A 16,202-nucleotide genomic window follows, 5' to 3' on the forward strand; every position below is an offset into this window, starting at 1 on the left:
GTGGTTATTATTGTTCATTGTGTTTCATGCATCTGTTCTTTAATAAGTTGTTGCTTGTCCTACTGAGGAAAAAAAAAATATTGGATTACCCTTATGCTATTGGGAACCCTTAAAAAACAGAATTTAGTGACCTTGATACTTGTGCACTACAGTCACGATGTGCCACTCTAAAGTAAGGGAAAGAGGGTCTGCAACTGTCCCAGGAGTACTCTTAAAGGTAGAGAGGCCTGGGTCTCCAACCTTACTATTCTCTTGAATGCACACTGAAACTATTCCCTCCCCCAACCAGAGAGGTGTGGGACTGACATGCAATGGATAGCACAAACCGGACAGACAGGGGTAACAGACTGGGATGAAAGGAAATGGCAGTCAAACAAAAACGCTCATGAAACAACAAAGTGGGAAACAAGGGAACAGTAGGAGCAACCAACCAAATGTGAGAGGATAAGGAAACACACACAGCCAAAACCATGCAGAAAATGCCAAGAGAAAACACAAACAGACTGTCACAAAAAAGAGCTACTCCTTCACCACCAAACTGGGTAGTTGTAAGCTATCACCAGCTGGGAACAGAGGTAACAGGTTTAAATAGAAGCCCCTGCAGAGTGATGGGTAAAGGCCCCTTTACATTTAGCGATGCACCAGCGATCCGACCACGATACGACTCGGTCAGGATCGCTGGTGCATCGCTAAATGGTCGCTAGTGAGCTGCCAAACAGGCAGATCTCATCAGCGACGCAGCAGCGGTCGTTACTTACCTTTCACACGCAGCGATGCTGACGTCCTCCCGCCCGCGTCCACGTGTCGCTCGTCGGCGCCAGCAGGAAGCGCCCGGCGAGAAATGGACCCGGCCGATCTCGCGCGATCAGCGACAGACAGCGGGGGAGCCGGTCGGAGGCAAGTATCACACATAGCGATACCGCTATCAATATCGCTGCTGCGTCACAAAATCGGTGACGCTTTAGCGATATCGCTATGTGTAAAACCCCCTTTAGGCCAAATAGCAAATGGAAAACACCTGCTGTAAGAAACGAGTGGACGAAAAGACAAAGGGTAATCAGCACTCGGACGAATCTCCAGTGGCTCAGCAGATAGAGATGCCAGCAGACAAATACAAGACTGTCCAATCAAATTCTGAGGCGTGACAACTACTGCCTAATTCTGTTGAGCTGTGCTGGTAACAGAGTGATTGTCCGTCCTTGCATTTTAAAAGGGAAAGAAAATCAAAAAGCAAATAGATTTGATTTGACTTCCGAAGGCACTAACCAAACTGGCTAAAAGATATAACTGCTGAGGAGGTGCAAACACTTCACTTTGTGCAAACACCCAAACTATAGTTTTCCCCAATGAATGGTGCGAGAAAAGGCTTTTATTATAACAAGCCATTTAAGTAACAAAATATCCTTTTTTACATTATAGCATTCTGTGAGGTTTTCTCAGGCTTGGGAACGTCTTTAAGATGTTATTGAATGTTTATTTTTCTTACATTGCACTCCAGTGTTTAGATCTGATCTTTTGCAGAGGTAAATGTAATAGTACATATCTCTTACTGATAATATGAAACAAAACTCCTTATCTAAGCTCTGAGTCAATCCTTGCAATACTCTGAAATCAGTTCTGCATGCTCTGAACTTCTTCAGAATTTGTCCTTGCACAGCATATACGAGCCTGTATGAGGTAGTAAAGTAAAGCATTGAGGAGAGACCACAGTTGTGTTACATATTTTTCTGATTATTGAACATACTTTCCCTACTAAAAACTATGAAGTACCATACTGTAGATGAGTGGTGGTTTAGAGCTGCTTGTCCTTAGGCATAATTACACCTTTTCAGAAGACATTTGCTTGGAAGTGTCAGATTTTACAGATAATACAGCCATTTGTACACACAGTACAGAAAATCTGTGCCAGTACCTTTAGCCACAATCGCATGTTGTGCATGCACAGAAGCATCTAGGAGGATCTCTTCTACATCATGATGGGAAGTAGATTCACCACCAATATCCCTTTCACTTCTACTGTCTGCTACGCTGAAAGTTATGAGGGACTGTGATTGGCACAGCAAGGGGGTAATGTGGCCAGCAAAATGAGGAGGCTTTGCAGCCAGCTTTCTGAGGCCCCTTTCACACGTCCGTGTCTCCTGTATGTGTGGTGACAGTTTTCACATGTCCCGGAGACACTGACACACGTAGACCCATTCAGATGAATGGGTATATGCACATGTCAGTATGTTTCCATGGACCATGTGTCCGTGGGCAAAACACGCTGACATGTCCGTTTTTTGCCATCACGGATGGCAAAACGTCCCGCACACGTGTGCATGAAGAACACATTGATGCCCTGTGTGTGCACGGACGGCCGCCGGATAAGAAACGCTACTATAAGCGCTGTTCCCCGGCGGCAGATGCCTAAGTTGGCTGTCATTCTCCCCTGCTCTACTGGCGAACAGAGAAGAATGATGACGCTATATTAAAGTCCGAACGACAGCAGGTAGGGGCTTTTGCTGTTGCTAATAACAGTGACAGTAGGTGCGGATGATCGGGGTATTCCACAGACCCCACCTGCTGTCGTTTGGACTTTAATATAACGCTCATCATTCTCCTCTGCTCGCCGGCAGAGCAGGGGAGAATGAAGACAGCCGGCTTCAGCACCAGTCGCTGAGGAACAGTGCTTACAGTAGCGCTTCTTCCCCGGCGGCTGTCCGTGTGGTACTGATGCGGCACACGGTTGCCACATGTAGTACAGGCACGGATATCTCCAGTACTGATTTTTCCAGTACTGGAAATATACGGACTTGTAAAAGAGGCTGAGATAGCATTCTGGTTTTAATATGTTGCCCATAGAGTGGACCCTTTTTTGTGTCTTCATGTTAGGTCAGGTCCAGGGAGATGTGCGGCCTTCGGCTATGTGCAATCGATGCGGATTTGTTACAGATCCGCACTGTTTTTTTCTGCACGGAATTGCACTAAAACCGCAAAGGATTCCTAAAGGAAGGTTAATCAATTAGTATCCAGAATTGTTGTGCAGATGATGCGGAAAATTCCGTCCTGATTCGCAGCATTTTATTTTCCGCAGTATGTCTATTCTTTTGCGGATCTGCGGCGTTTTTCACCCATTGACTTCCATTGAGTCACTTAAATCCGCAACAAAAACACAGATGTAAAAAGGTTTGGGAATTTGGTGCGGATTTGATGCCAAAAACGCAGCGGATTTGTAAAATGAAATGACAGAAGGAGGAAGACTGTGTGGGCTGAGAATCTAGAATAGAGCCTATCTTAGTTGAAGCACATCAACAATGGAGGTTGGACTTGAAAATGACCGTTTTTGTTTTTTACATTAATATATCTTTATTGAGCTAACAAATCCGCAAACAAAGCCACATACAAATCCGCATGGAAATCCACATGAAATCCGCACAAAAAACACCCTGGAAACTAGAGATGCAGAATCCGCCCAGAAATTTCCGCAACCAAATCCGCAACATGCGCACATAACCTTATAGTCCAAAAAAATCCAATTCTGTTCAGGGGACAGATGGTTATTTGGTTTAATGTAAATCATTGTTATAATCATCATTATATTTTATCCAGGGTTTATAAGTTGTGTTCATTATGAAATTAAAGGAGGAATATTGCGAGCTTTTGTGCTCCTTTGAAACACAATGACTTTTAACTTTAATATATCCTTTGTAAAAACCTCTCCATAATTATTCTCTTTTCCCCTCTCTCTAAAAGATGGCAAATCTGCTGGGTGAACTAAAGATGGCCAAAGAATGTCACAGTCCAGAAATGAAGCACTTTTTAACACTTGAATGTAAAATCAAACAGATGGAAATCCGGCATTCAGAAAGGGAGCAAGAACTCCAACAGGTAGAGTGGCAGCCCCTTTACAATCTGCCATCCAAGCATCATTAATATTTATGCAGTCTCTTTTACAAGACAAGCTCTGATCAGCTCACCTTACCCTATCATTCCCTAAATGCCATAATACATCTTTTACTGAATAGATACTAATAACAAGCCCTGAAAGCGGTTGACATGTCTCATTTGATGAGTAAGCAGAGAATACTGGAGTGATTTGACACTAACAGGAATGTTGCTAATGCCATTAATCTCAAACCGCCAATTACTTAGAATTCATTGAGCACATTCTGATGTTACGCACAGAAACAGTTGGCAGAAATAGAAAATGCATTGGTCCATGTTGTAACATATCTGATGTGTGTACACACCTTTATATTCATACAAGATGTTTGAGACAATTATGCTATCCTGCCCCCAAAGTGAAAGCTACATTATATATGCAGATTTTTTGCCGCATAAGAACAGACCGTTTGCCATCCAGTTATATACACAAGTTGGCATCATCATCTACAAGAAGTTCTGATTGGGTGCTTTTAGTGCTAACAAATGATTAAACAGGTGTCCACTACTTTATCATTGATGACCTATTTTTCGGATAAGTCATCAATGTCTGATCTGTTGGGATCTGACACGCGGCACCCCTGCTGATCATCTGCTCTCTTAGTCGGCAGCCGCCAAAAGGAAGTGCTCAATGGCGGAGCTGCTCTGCTTTCTGATAGTGGTCGCGGCCGGGTACTGTACATTCGCCTTCTATTAGAAGACAGAGCAGCTCCGCAATTGAGCATTTCCAGCCGCCAACACGGAGAACAGCTGATCGGCAAGGATCACTGGTATCGGACCCCAATCAATCAGACATTGATGACCTATCCTAAGGATAGATCATCAATGATAAAGTAGTGGACAGTCTCTTTAAATCAATGGATGTAGAATTTAACAGGCTATACTTATAAATCTGTGACATTTTACATATTTTATATTACAGACATACACACGAACACATACACTTGCGCTTGTATTGTTCTTTCACTCTGTCACTTCACTTCCTGTAGCCAAGATGGAAAGAAATTTAGACGTGTTTTTACACCTATTTGCAGATAATTGATCAAACTCGTCACGCTGCTGAAGCTACACAAGTTAAGGAAATTGAGAAATGGAGGAGGCTTGTGCAACAAAAAAACATGGAACTCGAGAAGTTTAGAACAGAGTTAGATGCAATATTAGATGTTCTCCGAATGTTACAGAAGCAGGGCGTTGTCATACCCACATCAGCATCGGAAGCATCAGAATTATACTGACAAGTATAACTTATTAATAATACAATGCATCCTATATTTTAATGTTAAAAGATAACATGTATACGTTTGTATTTTGTCATAAAGATTTTTTTGATAAATTAATTTTCCTTTCTTTATTTATAATATAGTAGATTCGCAAGTCAATATAGTACACAATTCTACAAATTAAGAAAGCACAATTTATTACAGAAATGACACTTGGACATCACCCATAAAGACTGTCCTGAAACAAGCTGACATCAAATCAAGAATTAAACGCAGTTCTCATGTGAACTCAACAAACTGCATAAATCGCCGGTACTAGCTAACATAAACTTTGTAATGTACTGCAACCTATCAGAGAAATATGATTCTTTATCCATTGCTCCATTTCCCTGTCTCTTGAACTCTCAAATTCATACTGATCAAAGTAAGAAGGACTGCCTTCAAATTTAGGTATCAGGGTACAGTGTCTATTAAACTATGGATGGGTTAAAATGAGTGTGGATTTACAGCTACACTGCTCAGTACTGCAGTATAGCGTTCTCCATGCTGCAACTTCTGTCTGTATACAAGGAAAAAAGAGCAGAAATGCATCTTTCTCTGTGTACATTCTAGAAGGCATCATAGCAACCTGTCTGCACCCTCTAGGTTTGAGATTATTGATCGCTGATTTTGTGACGCCACAGCGATCTCGCCAGCGAGATCGCTGTGTGTGACGGAGATCAGCGACCGGCCCCCCTGCCGGTTATCGCTGATCATGCTCGATCGGCCTGGGCCGTTTTTCGATCGCTGTTCTCCCGCTGGCCAGCACGCATCGCTGCGGGTGGCAGCGAGAGATCAGCGACGCTGGTTTCTAATGTAAACATCGGGTATCCAGGAGCCGCGGCTCCTGGATACCCGATGTTTACATTAGAAACCAGCGTCGCTGGTCCTGATCGCTGGAGGGGCTGTCTTGTGACAGCTCACCAGCGATCAGCCTAGCGATGTCCCAGCGATCCCATCATGTCCGATCGTTGGTGGGATCGCTGGGACATCATTATGTGTAACGGGGCCTTAAGTCAAGAAGCAAGAAGAACAGTGTTGACCCCTTTAACAGTACTGCCAGCGGCGATGTCAGTGAGAGACGGAGTTCTGCAGACAGCGGCAGATCCAGTCGGAGGAGTTCCATCAAAGTGGACGAGTTTTCAGCCTCCCGGAGATGGTCTTTTGGCTGAGATGTGTCCCCCTCTAAATCCGGTATCATTTGATTGCTTCAGGCTGGTAAGTGATCTCCGTAAAAGTTTACTTGGTGATGTAGCCTTTCTCTTTTTTGTAATTTATTGCCAAGGAAAGAAGTGTACAGCAAAGTCAAAGCACAAGGATTTTGCGTTTTTCAGAGATTTATTGACTGACTGCTACCCAAAAAGATATTGCCAGTCTTGTATAGAGCAGACAGTAGCAGAGGAGACCCCTAACTTTGCTACTGATTTAAGGACAATCATTGGGGTGGAAATTAGAGAGTGCCTTAAATCCCTTTCCCAGGAAAAGTTTCATAGGGGAAAGTAGAGTAAGAGAGCTAGCCAGTGGTCCCCGGAATGGTAGGTGTCTAGCTTTTCAAAAAATGATTATCACAGCTGTGCCAGGGGCGGTCACGGACCGCCCCCGACACATTAACCCCCGGCACACTGCGATCAAACATGATTTCAGTGTACCAGGGGTATAGGGAAGAATCACGCAGGGAGGGGACAAAAATATTGGGGGCAAAAATATCATTTTTGTGGAAAAAAATGTGGGTTTTTTTATGGCTCTACGTCACAAAATATGGAAAAATTATAGCTCTCAAAATATGGTGATGCAAAAACTATTTTTTGCAATAAAAAGAGTCTGCCATGTGCCCAAACAGTGGTTTACCCCCACATAAGGGGTATCAGCATACTCAGGACAAATAGCACAACAACTTTTGGGGTCCAATTTCTCCTGTTACCCTTGGGAAAATAAAAAAATGGGGGGCGAAAAGATCATTTTTGTGGAAAAATATGATTTTTTGTTTTTACAGCTCTAAATTATAAACTTCTGTGAAGCACTTGGGGGTTCAAATTGCTCACCACCAATCTAGATAAGTTCCTTGGGGGGGTCTAGTTTCCAAAATGAGGTCACTTGTGGTGGGTTTCCACAGTTTAGGCACATCAGGGGCTCTCCAAACGCGACATGACACATGCAGACCATTCCATCAAAGTTTGCATTCCAAAACACTACTTCCCTTCTGAGCCCCGACATGTGCCCATACAGTAGTTTTCTCCTACATATGGGGTATCAGCGTACTCAGGACAAATTGGACAACAACTTTTGGGGTCCTGTTTCCCTTGAGAAAATAAAAATTGGGGGTGAAAAGATCATTTTAGTGGAAAAAATTATTGTTTAATTGTACGGCTGTACGTTATAAACTTCTCTGAAACCCTTGGGGATTCAAAGGTCTCATCACATATCTAGATAAGTTCCTTGGGGGGTCTAGTTTCCAAAATGAGGTCATTTGTGGGGGGTTTCCACTGTTCAGGCACATCAGGGGCTCTCCAAACATGACATGACGTACAATCTCAATTCCAGCCAATTTTGCGTTGAAAAAGTCAAACGGCGCTCCTTCCCTTCTGAGCTCTGCCATGCGCCGAAACAGTGGTTCCTCCCCACATATCCGGTATCAGCGTACTCAGGACAAATTGCAAAATAACTTTTATGGTCCAATTTCTCCTGTTACCCTTGGTAAAATAAAAAAATTGGACCTGAAGTAATTTTTTTGTGAAAAAAGTTAAATGTTCATTTTTTTTTAAACATTCAAAAAATTCCTCTAAAGCATCTGAAGGGTTAATAAACTTATTGAATGTGGTTTTGAGTACCCCTCAAAGTGAGTTCAAATGTGATGTGGTCGCTGAAAAAAATGGTGGTGTAAAAATGAGAAATCGCTGGTCAACTTATAACCCTTATAACTTCCTAACAAAAAAAAAATTTTGGTTACAAAATTGTGCTGATGTAAAGTAAACAGGTGGGAAATGTTACCTATTAAGTTTTTTTGTGTGCCATATCTCTGTAATTTAAGGGCATAAAAATTCAAAGTTTGAAATTTTCAAAATTTTTGGCAAATTCCGTTTTTTTCATAAATAAACGCAAGTTATATGCATGAAATTTTACCACTAACATGAAGTACAATATGTCATGAGAAAACCATGTCAGAATCACCAGGATCCATGGAAGCGTTCCAGAGTTATTACCTCAAAAAGGGACAGTGGTCAGAATTGTAAAAATTGGCCTAGTCATTAATGTGCAAACCACCCTTGAGGGTAAAGGGGTTAAAATGCTGGCGAATGGATATTCAGACTAGAGCAAAGCTGTGAGCCATTCTGTGTAAGGGGGAATACTTGTTTGGGCAAGCTTTTCGATGAACTTCTGGAAAGGGCTGGCGACACTAAAAAGGAATTTCCTAACTTTTCCATCCCAGCCTGCAAGCGATTCTTCTGAAAAAGAAGGTTCGCCCTAATGTAGCCCACCAGATATCAAGACAAATGGGAAGACCAAAAAAGGAAAGGTAGAGGTTTCATTTTGGGAACCTCCTCCCAGGACTCCAAGAAGCCAGGCCAATGACTGACAACCCAGGTGGAGAGGGAGGCTTTCGTCCTTCTTCCCTACCTGGGAAAAAAAATATCAGGAAGCAGTTGGATTTTAGACCTGATAAAATCCAGTCTAAAATTGAAGTTCCACTCAAACTCACAGAGAAGGTTCGTGGTAATGTCCTCTCTGTCTTTATCAGCAGAGCAACGTGTCCTAGAGGCCAAAGTCTCAGAGCTAGTACAGAAGGCTGTCCCCTTAAAAGTTCCCGCATCAGAAAGAGCGAAGGGGTTTTTCTCTTTCTAATTAAAAAAATAGACTGCTCTTTTCAAATGATAATACATTTGAAGGGCTTTAATACATTTTAAAATTTCCTTCCATTCAAAATGGAATCTGTAAAATCTGCAGTAAAGTTACTCTTCCCAGGTTGCATTGTAGCAGTTTTAGATCTGAAGGATGCTTATTACCATGTGCCCATACATGTAGAACACCAGCAGTGCCTCAGAGTTGCGGTAGCCATTAGGGGGTAGTCAGACACTTACAGTTTACAGCTCTCCCATTTGGCCTTGCTGCTGCTCCTCTTGTCTTCACCAAGGTGATTACAGAAATGATGGCCCATCTCTGGGAAAATAATGTGTTGATTGTCCCACATTTGGATGATTTTCTGGTGGTATGCAATTCGGCTTGGCATTGCAGTAGTCAGCTGGAGGGGATGATGTCCACTTCAGAACATTTAGGCTATGTGCACCTGTACGGAATTGCTGCGGATTTTATGCAATTTTGCCGCTTTTTTTCGCTGAGAAAACGCATGCAATAAGCAACACATTGTATTCAATGGCATTACGCACATGCTGGGCTAATGCGTATTTTTCTGCGGCGGAATTGCATAGCGGAAAAATACCGCAGCATACTCATTATTTTTGCGGAATCGTGTGGATTCCACACACCTAGGAATGCATTGTTCCGCTTATGTTCCACATATGGCTATGCCCAACATGCGCAAAGTAAGCGGAAAATGTGCGGATGGTACCCAGGGTCTGGAGGAGAGGAGACTGTCCTCCAGGCCCTGGGTACCATATCCCTGTAAAAAATAGAATTAAAATAAGCAAGGGTTGTCTTAAACGCTTTCTTGTGGTCCTGAAAACCATGGTTCTCCTGATTGAGGACAATGTCCATCACCAACCTTCTATCATGAAGGACCACAATATTTGAAGCCATCTTACCTTCCAAAAATAGCGTCCCGGTTTCATAGGTTACAAGAAATAGTTCTTCCTTCTTTTTGCTCTAGCTCAAAAAATCAGAAGGAAGAGAAGCTTCATACGCAAGACATTAGATGTCTACTGAAATACCTGTCTCTTACTGACACCTGGAAGGATAGTTCTTTGTGTCCTTCCAGAGATGCAAAAAGGGGGGTAAAGGCTTAAAAATCCACAATAGCTAGATGGATTACGGAGGCCATTTTAGTTTATTCTACTAGTGGCAAAGCGGTTCCAGTAGGTCTGAAGGCTCACTTCACAAGGGCTGTGGCAACCTCCTGGGCAGAGATCCAACGTATCTAGCAGATCTGTAAGGCGGCAATCTGGTCTTTTCCTTACACTTTCTATAAGTGGTACAACCGTCATCCTGGATAGCCAAATAACAGGCCACTGATGTTCTGTGGAAACAGTGTAAGCAGAATACTAAACGGAATACTGCAGAATTGCACACAGAGCAGACACAGAACCAGAACTAGTAACAGTAGATACTCGTTGCACCAGTGCCCTCCCTATGGCAGAGGGGCCAGAAATAGCAATCATTGTGCTGCCATTGGTTTATTACTCTTTTTGGAAAATGCATGTTGTCCCTAGAGAGCCCACGAGCACGGCCTTAATCTCATACCAGGGGATGCCACACGCCAGGAAGTAGGGGGAGCAGCAGGACAGCAGGCAACGGATTGAGAGCGAGGGCCCTGTCAGGGGTCTCGCAGAGGTACGGCCCTCACAGCATGAGAACAGGAACCCCGGCGAGGGTCTCGCTGAGGTACAGGCACAGATGTAACACTCTGTAATTCAAGTGATGCGTGGGAGAGGTGCCGCCTTTTTTGCCTGTATGTTTTCTGTCCTTAAAGGGTAGATCCCCTCTCATAGTGCTGTCTTGGGTTCCGAAATATCGCATTACCGGTAAGTGATTTTAGGCTTTCCTGCCCACTCTTTCATAAAGGCCATCTCTATGGAGTGTACGGCTTATTGTGGTTGTAGGAACAGATACTCTAGTCACTGCTTAGGAATTCTGCATTTCCGTCAAGGTTACCTTTGGTGTCTGAGCTGACTCTGATTAATGCCCTCTTTGCCTGGGCTGAGTTTTGGTGGTGGCTCTCTTGACAGGTTTGTTGTGATACCATGTTCTTTCCATTTGCTGATAATGGATTTGATGGATCATCAGAGATATCAGGTGAATATCACAGGTGGCAGGGGCCTGAGCCGCCCGGTGACACCGGCACCTGGCTACCAGCAACGAGAAGTGAGTATGTCTTTTTTTTTTTTTTAATCGCAGCAGCATTATATGGGGCATATTATAATATGGAACATCTTATGGGGCCATCAACCTTTATGGAGCATATTTTAATATTGAGCATCTTATGGGCCATCATTAACCTTTTGGAGCATTATATGGGGCATATTTTAATATGGAGCATCTTATGGGGCCATCATTAACCTTTGTGCAGCATTACATGGGGCATATTTTTCTATGGAGCATCTTATGGCGCCATCATTAACCTTTATGCAGCATTATATGCGGCATATTTTGATATATGGAGCAATCTTATGGGGCCCAACATGAACTTTATGGAGCATCTTATGGGGCCCATCATGAACTTTATGGAGCATTATATGGGGCGTATTTTGTATGGAGCATCTTATGGGGCCCATCATGAACTGTATGGAGCATTATATGAGACTCCTGATTAAATATGGATATTCAAAAACATTTAACCTACTGATGTCTCAATTTAACTTTTATTGGTATCTAGTTTTATTTTTGAAATTTACCAGTAGCTGCTGCATTTCTCACCCTAGGCTTATACTCGAGTCAATAAGTTTTCCCATTTTTTTGTTGCAAAATTAGGGGGGCCTCGGCTAATACTCAAGTATATACGGTATGTATATATTTGGTTTTCACAGTAGGAACCAGAGATGTGTATCTAAAATGCAATTTTAACCTGGCGTTAATTGTAAAATGCAAAAGCACAAAACATAAAGCAGTCAAGTCAAATATCCAAAACTACAAATTAGTGCATTTATTGTCAAAAAGTACAGAAATTTTTGTTTTGTTCCTGTTTTCAGTAGCATTTTAACATAGAAAGCCGATTACCCAGCGCTAAACAAGTACAGAAGATCAAGTCTTCAAATCCCTGTTAAAATACCAGGTTTTTGTCATGTAAAATAAAAATCATATCAACAAGAATCGCTTCAGATCTCTTTCCTTCTTTAATGTCACACATAATTTTTTACAATCTATTGAGAAGTAAACAAATAATTTTAAGGGAAAAAATTTAAATAAAACTAATGTAGTTGAATAAGTGTGAACACCCTCTTATAACTGCGGTTGAGTTCAGAATTGGCCAATAAAATGTAAACTCTTGTTAAATAGTAGTCAGTACACAGCTGCCATAATTTATAGCAATTGTAATTAACTCATGGCAGCACGATAGCTCAGTAGTTAGCACTGCAGCCTTGCAGCGGTGGAGTCCTGGATTCAAATCCCACAACATCTGCAAGGAGTTTGTATGTTCTCCCCGTGTTTGCATGGGTTTTCTCTGAGTACTCCGGTTTCCTCCCATATTCCAAAGACATACCCCATCAGGGACAGCGATGATAATGTGTGCAAAAACTGTAAAGTGCTGCGGTTTATGTTGGCACTTTAATAAATAATTATCTCTTTATTTATAACTAGTGTTGAGCATTCCGATACTGCAAGTATCGGGTATCGGCCGATATTAGCGGTATCGGAATTCCGATACTGACTTCCGATACTTTTGTCATATCGGATTCCGGAATCGGAAGTTCCCATCATGCTATGAGCCTGCTTGCTTTGATTAAGCCAATGGGAATCCTCCGAAGTGTGGGCACATCCTGTTAGGCATGTAGGCATGTTAACTATTGGCATGGCTGTGATTGGCTGCCGAAATGATGTCATGATGCACTATAAAAGCCACCGCAGCCGCCATTTCTGGTTCACTCTGCTGTGAATTCAGTTAGGGACAGGCTGCTGTAGAAGACTGTGAGGGACAGTTAGAAATAGCGATTCCACCAAACTTCTAGTGCTTTACCCAGGCTACATAAACCACCACTGTAGCCTTCTTTGCCCTAGCAGCAGTGTTCACAGCTGTCTGCAAGGGCTGTGTGAGTGCAGCTCACGCTGTGGAGTGGGTCCTGCAGCCACGTCAGGCTGTAGGCCACCCAGTGTGATCACTGCTGCCTCATACATCTTTTAATTTTTGAGCTGCATTTTTTACATAATTTCAATCTAGTGTGCTTCCATCCGTATCCATATACGTTGGTTGCAAACACTAGTAGTAGACAGCGGAGCCTTTCTGCAGCCTTTCAGTGCTAGTGTCCACTTTGCTGCACTGTTCACGGCTGTCTGAGAGGTCTCTGACTGTGTGTGAGTGCAGCTCACGCTGAGTAGTGTGTCCTGCAGCTACGTCTGGTTGTAGGACGCTCAGCGTGTCACTGCCTCACACATTTTTCTTTTATTGCAGCTCATTTTTTCTTCTATTAGTGTGCATCCATCCGTCTCCATCTACGGTGGTTGCAAACACTATATAGGAGTACACAGCGGAGCCTTTCTGCAGCCTGTCAGTGCCAGTGCCCACTTAGCTGCACTGTTCACGGCTGTCTGAGAGGTCTCTGACTGTGTGTGAGTGCAGCTCACGCAGAGTAGAGTGTCCTGCAGCTACGTCTGGTTGTAGGACGCTCAACGTGCGTCACTGCCTCACACATATTTGTCTTTGAGTGCAGCTCATTTTTTCTTCTATTAGTGTGCATCCATCCGTATCCATCAACATTGGTTGGTTGCAAACACTATATAGGAGTAGATAGAGGAGCCTTTTTTTCTGGCTTGTGCCCTGCCGGCGCAGCCAGATTAGTATTACCCAATTTTTTTGGAGCCTCATCTTTTGCATTGTAGGATACCTGCCTGCATTGTAATAGCTCCAAAAAGTTGGTGATACTATCAGTTTCAATTCTTTGTTCACATACTTTGAGTTTGTTTCCAACAAAGAAACCACAAAAAAATTTCACCAAACACTACATTTGGAACTTGTGTAGGCCACATCATCTCCTATTAAAGTGTAGTCCACACACACACACTTCATAAAATTAGTGTTTCTTGTACCTGTAACCAGCTGTTCAGGAATAAGCACACTAAGGCCCCCCTTTGTACTTTTCTGCCTATCTTAAGCAGTCTGGCAAGATGAAGAAGGCAGGGAGTAAGGCGCGTGGGCGTGGAGTTTCAGCAGGGAGAGGATGTGGGGATTCTGCAGGGAGAGGACGTGGGGATTCTGCAGGTAGAGGACGTGGGGATTCTGGGCCTGCTGCGGGCACCAGTGGATCAGCATCCCCCAGTTTTAGCAGGCAACAGTCCTTTATGCGCAGCTTTGTAGGACCTCAACGTACCCCACTGCTGCGGGAGGAACAAATTGAAGCCGTTGTCGGATGGATGGCAGCTAACGCATCGACTTCAATTACTTCCACATCCTCTCAGGGCCAGAGCACCGAAGAGCAACCATCTGTCTCTTCACCACCTGCCAAAGTGCCCTGGCCGTCAGAGAGACATGGACAGGAGCCATCACAGTCTCTACTTCTGTTCTCGGAATCTGTTGGCTTGGAAAGGGGGCCAGCCAAGCAGCATTCCTGAATGTGAAGAAGAGGGAGTATGCAGTGATGCGCAACTTCTTTGTCCCTCTGAATCTGAAGAGGCGAGTGGGCCAGTGCCTATGGTCAGCACACCTCAGTACGCATCAGATGATGACGAGACTCAGTTGCCACTTTCTGGTGCGTACGGTGCTGGCGAGACAACCCCGGAGAAGCAGCTGTTTGAAGAGGGGAGGGAAGATGATGAGGTCCTTGACCCATCATGGCGTGAGGAACAGGAAGGTGGTGGGAGCAGCTCGGAGGAAGAGATTCCCCTACCGGCCAAAACAGGAGGCAGAGGGAGGGGGAAGACTTGGTTGCCTGTACCCTCCACTTCGGCACCCGTTAGGAGCATTCCTCATTCCAAAGGCAAAACGGGCGCTCCCAAGAGTTGCAGTGCGTGGTCCTTTTTTGACACAGTTGCAGATGACATTTGCTTTGTCAAATGCAAGCTGTGTCATCAGATAGTCAAAAGAGGGAGAAATGTCAGCAACCTCAATACCACAAATATGTGGAAACATGTGCGCACCAAGCACGAGTTGGAGTTGCAGAGACACCCTGAAGACGTAGGCCAACGTACAGCACCACCTACCACCTCTTCAGTTCGTGTTGGGGCCTCTTCCTCCAGCTCACGCACTGCAGGTTTGGCTTCCTCACAGGATCGCCAAGGAAGAACCTCTGCCACTGTTGTCCGGAGACCCTGTCAGATTCCACCCATAGCAGCACGTTCCCATCCATCACAGCCATCGGTAGCACAGGCATGGGATAAAAGGCGCCCTTACTCGGCAAACCATCCCCGAGCACAGTCTCTGAATGCTGGCATTGCCAAACTTCTGGCAGTTGAAATGCTGTCATTCAGGCTGGTGGACAATGACACCTTCCGGGACTTAATGGCATTGGCAGTCCCCCAATACAACGTGCCCAGCCGCTTTTATTTCAGCAGGCGAGCCGTCCCTGCCCTGCAGAAACATGTTGAGGGCAAAATAAAACATGCGCTACTAAACGCCGTTAGTAGCAAGGTCCACCTGACCACCGATGCGTGGACCAGTAACCATGGACAGGGACGATACCTTTCCCTCACTGCCCACTGGGTCAATGTTGTGGAGCCGGGTACAGATCTGGAGAGTGGCGCTGTACGTGTTCTTCCAACGCCACGGATTGCAGGACTCCAGTCTGTACACATAGACTCCTCCTCCTACTCAAGTTCCTCAGAAACAGCAGAGCAGGAGCCTGTTACGACCGATATGAGCACAGCCGTGGCCAAACGTCAACAGGCTGTACTCAAATTAATTTCTTTGGGGAATCGAAGCCACACAGCGCAGGAGCTCTGGAATGCTATCAAGCTGGAGAGCGATGTGTGGTTTGGGCCAGCGAATCTCCAGCCGGGCTTGGTAGTGTGTGACAATGGCCGAAATCTGGTGGCAACTCTTGGCCTAGGCAACCTCACACACATCCCATGTCTGGCACATGTGCTTAATTTGGTTGTGCAGAGCTTTCTGAGGGACTATCCGGATCTTGATGCACTGTTGCACAAGGTCCGCATAGAGTGCGCTCACGTGCGGCGTTCCAGCACGGCATGATCGCGCCTCGCTGC

At 44.3% G+C, this 16,202-nt stretch overlaps 1 protein-coding gene across 5 annotated transcripts in view; it reads left to right on the plus strand.

The window, feature by feature from the left end:
* The window catches only part of CEP162 (centrosomal protein 162), a 179,909-nt gene extending 174,651 nt beyond the window's left edge, over positions 1 to 5,258 (plus strand). For all 5 annotated transcript variants that reach the window (XM_073589647.1, XM_073589643.1, XM_073589645.1 and 2 more), the window contains 2 exons: positions 3,733 to 3,867; positions 4,956 to 5,258. In XM_073589647.1, coding sequence (XP_073445748.1) covers positions 3,733 to 3,867; positions 4,956 to 5,156 — 336 coding nt within the window. In that variant the 3' untranslated portion in view covers positions 5,157 to 5,258. The remainder of the gene's footprint in view (positions 1 to 3,732; positions 3,868 to 4,955) is intronic.
* Positions 5,259 to 16,202: the final 10,944 nt, after the last annotated feature.

Source organism: Dendrobates tinctorius, unplaced genomic scaffold (genome assembly GCF_039654945.1).
Source record: "Dendrobates tinctorius isolate UK_male_01 unplaced genomic scaffold, ASM3965494v1 ptg000111l, whole genome shotgun sequence".
In the NCBI taxonomy this organism is placed as follows: Eukaryota; Metazoa; Chordata; class Amphibia; order Anura; family Dendrobatidae; genus Dendrobates; species Dendrobates tinctorius.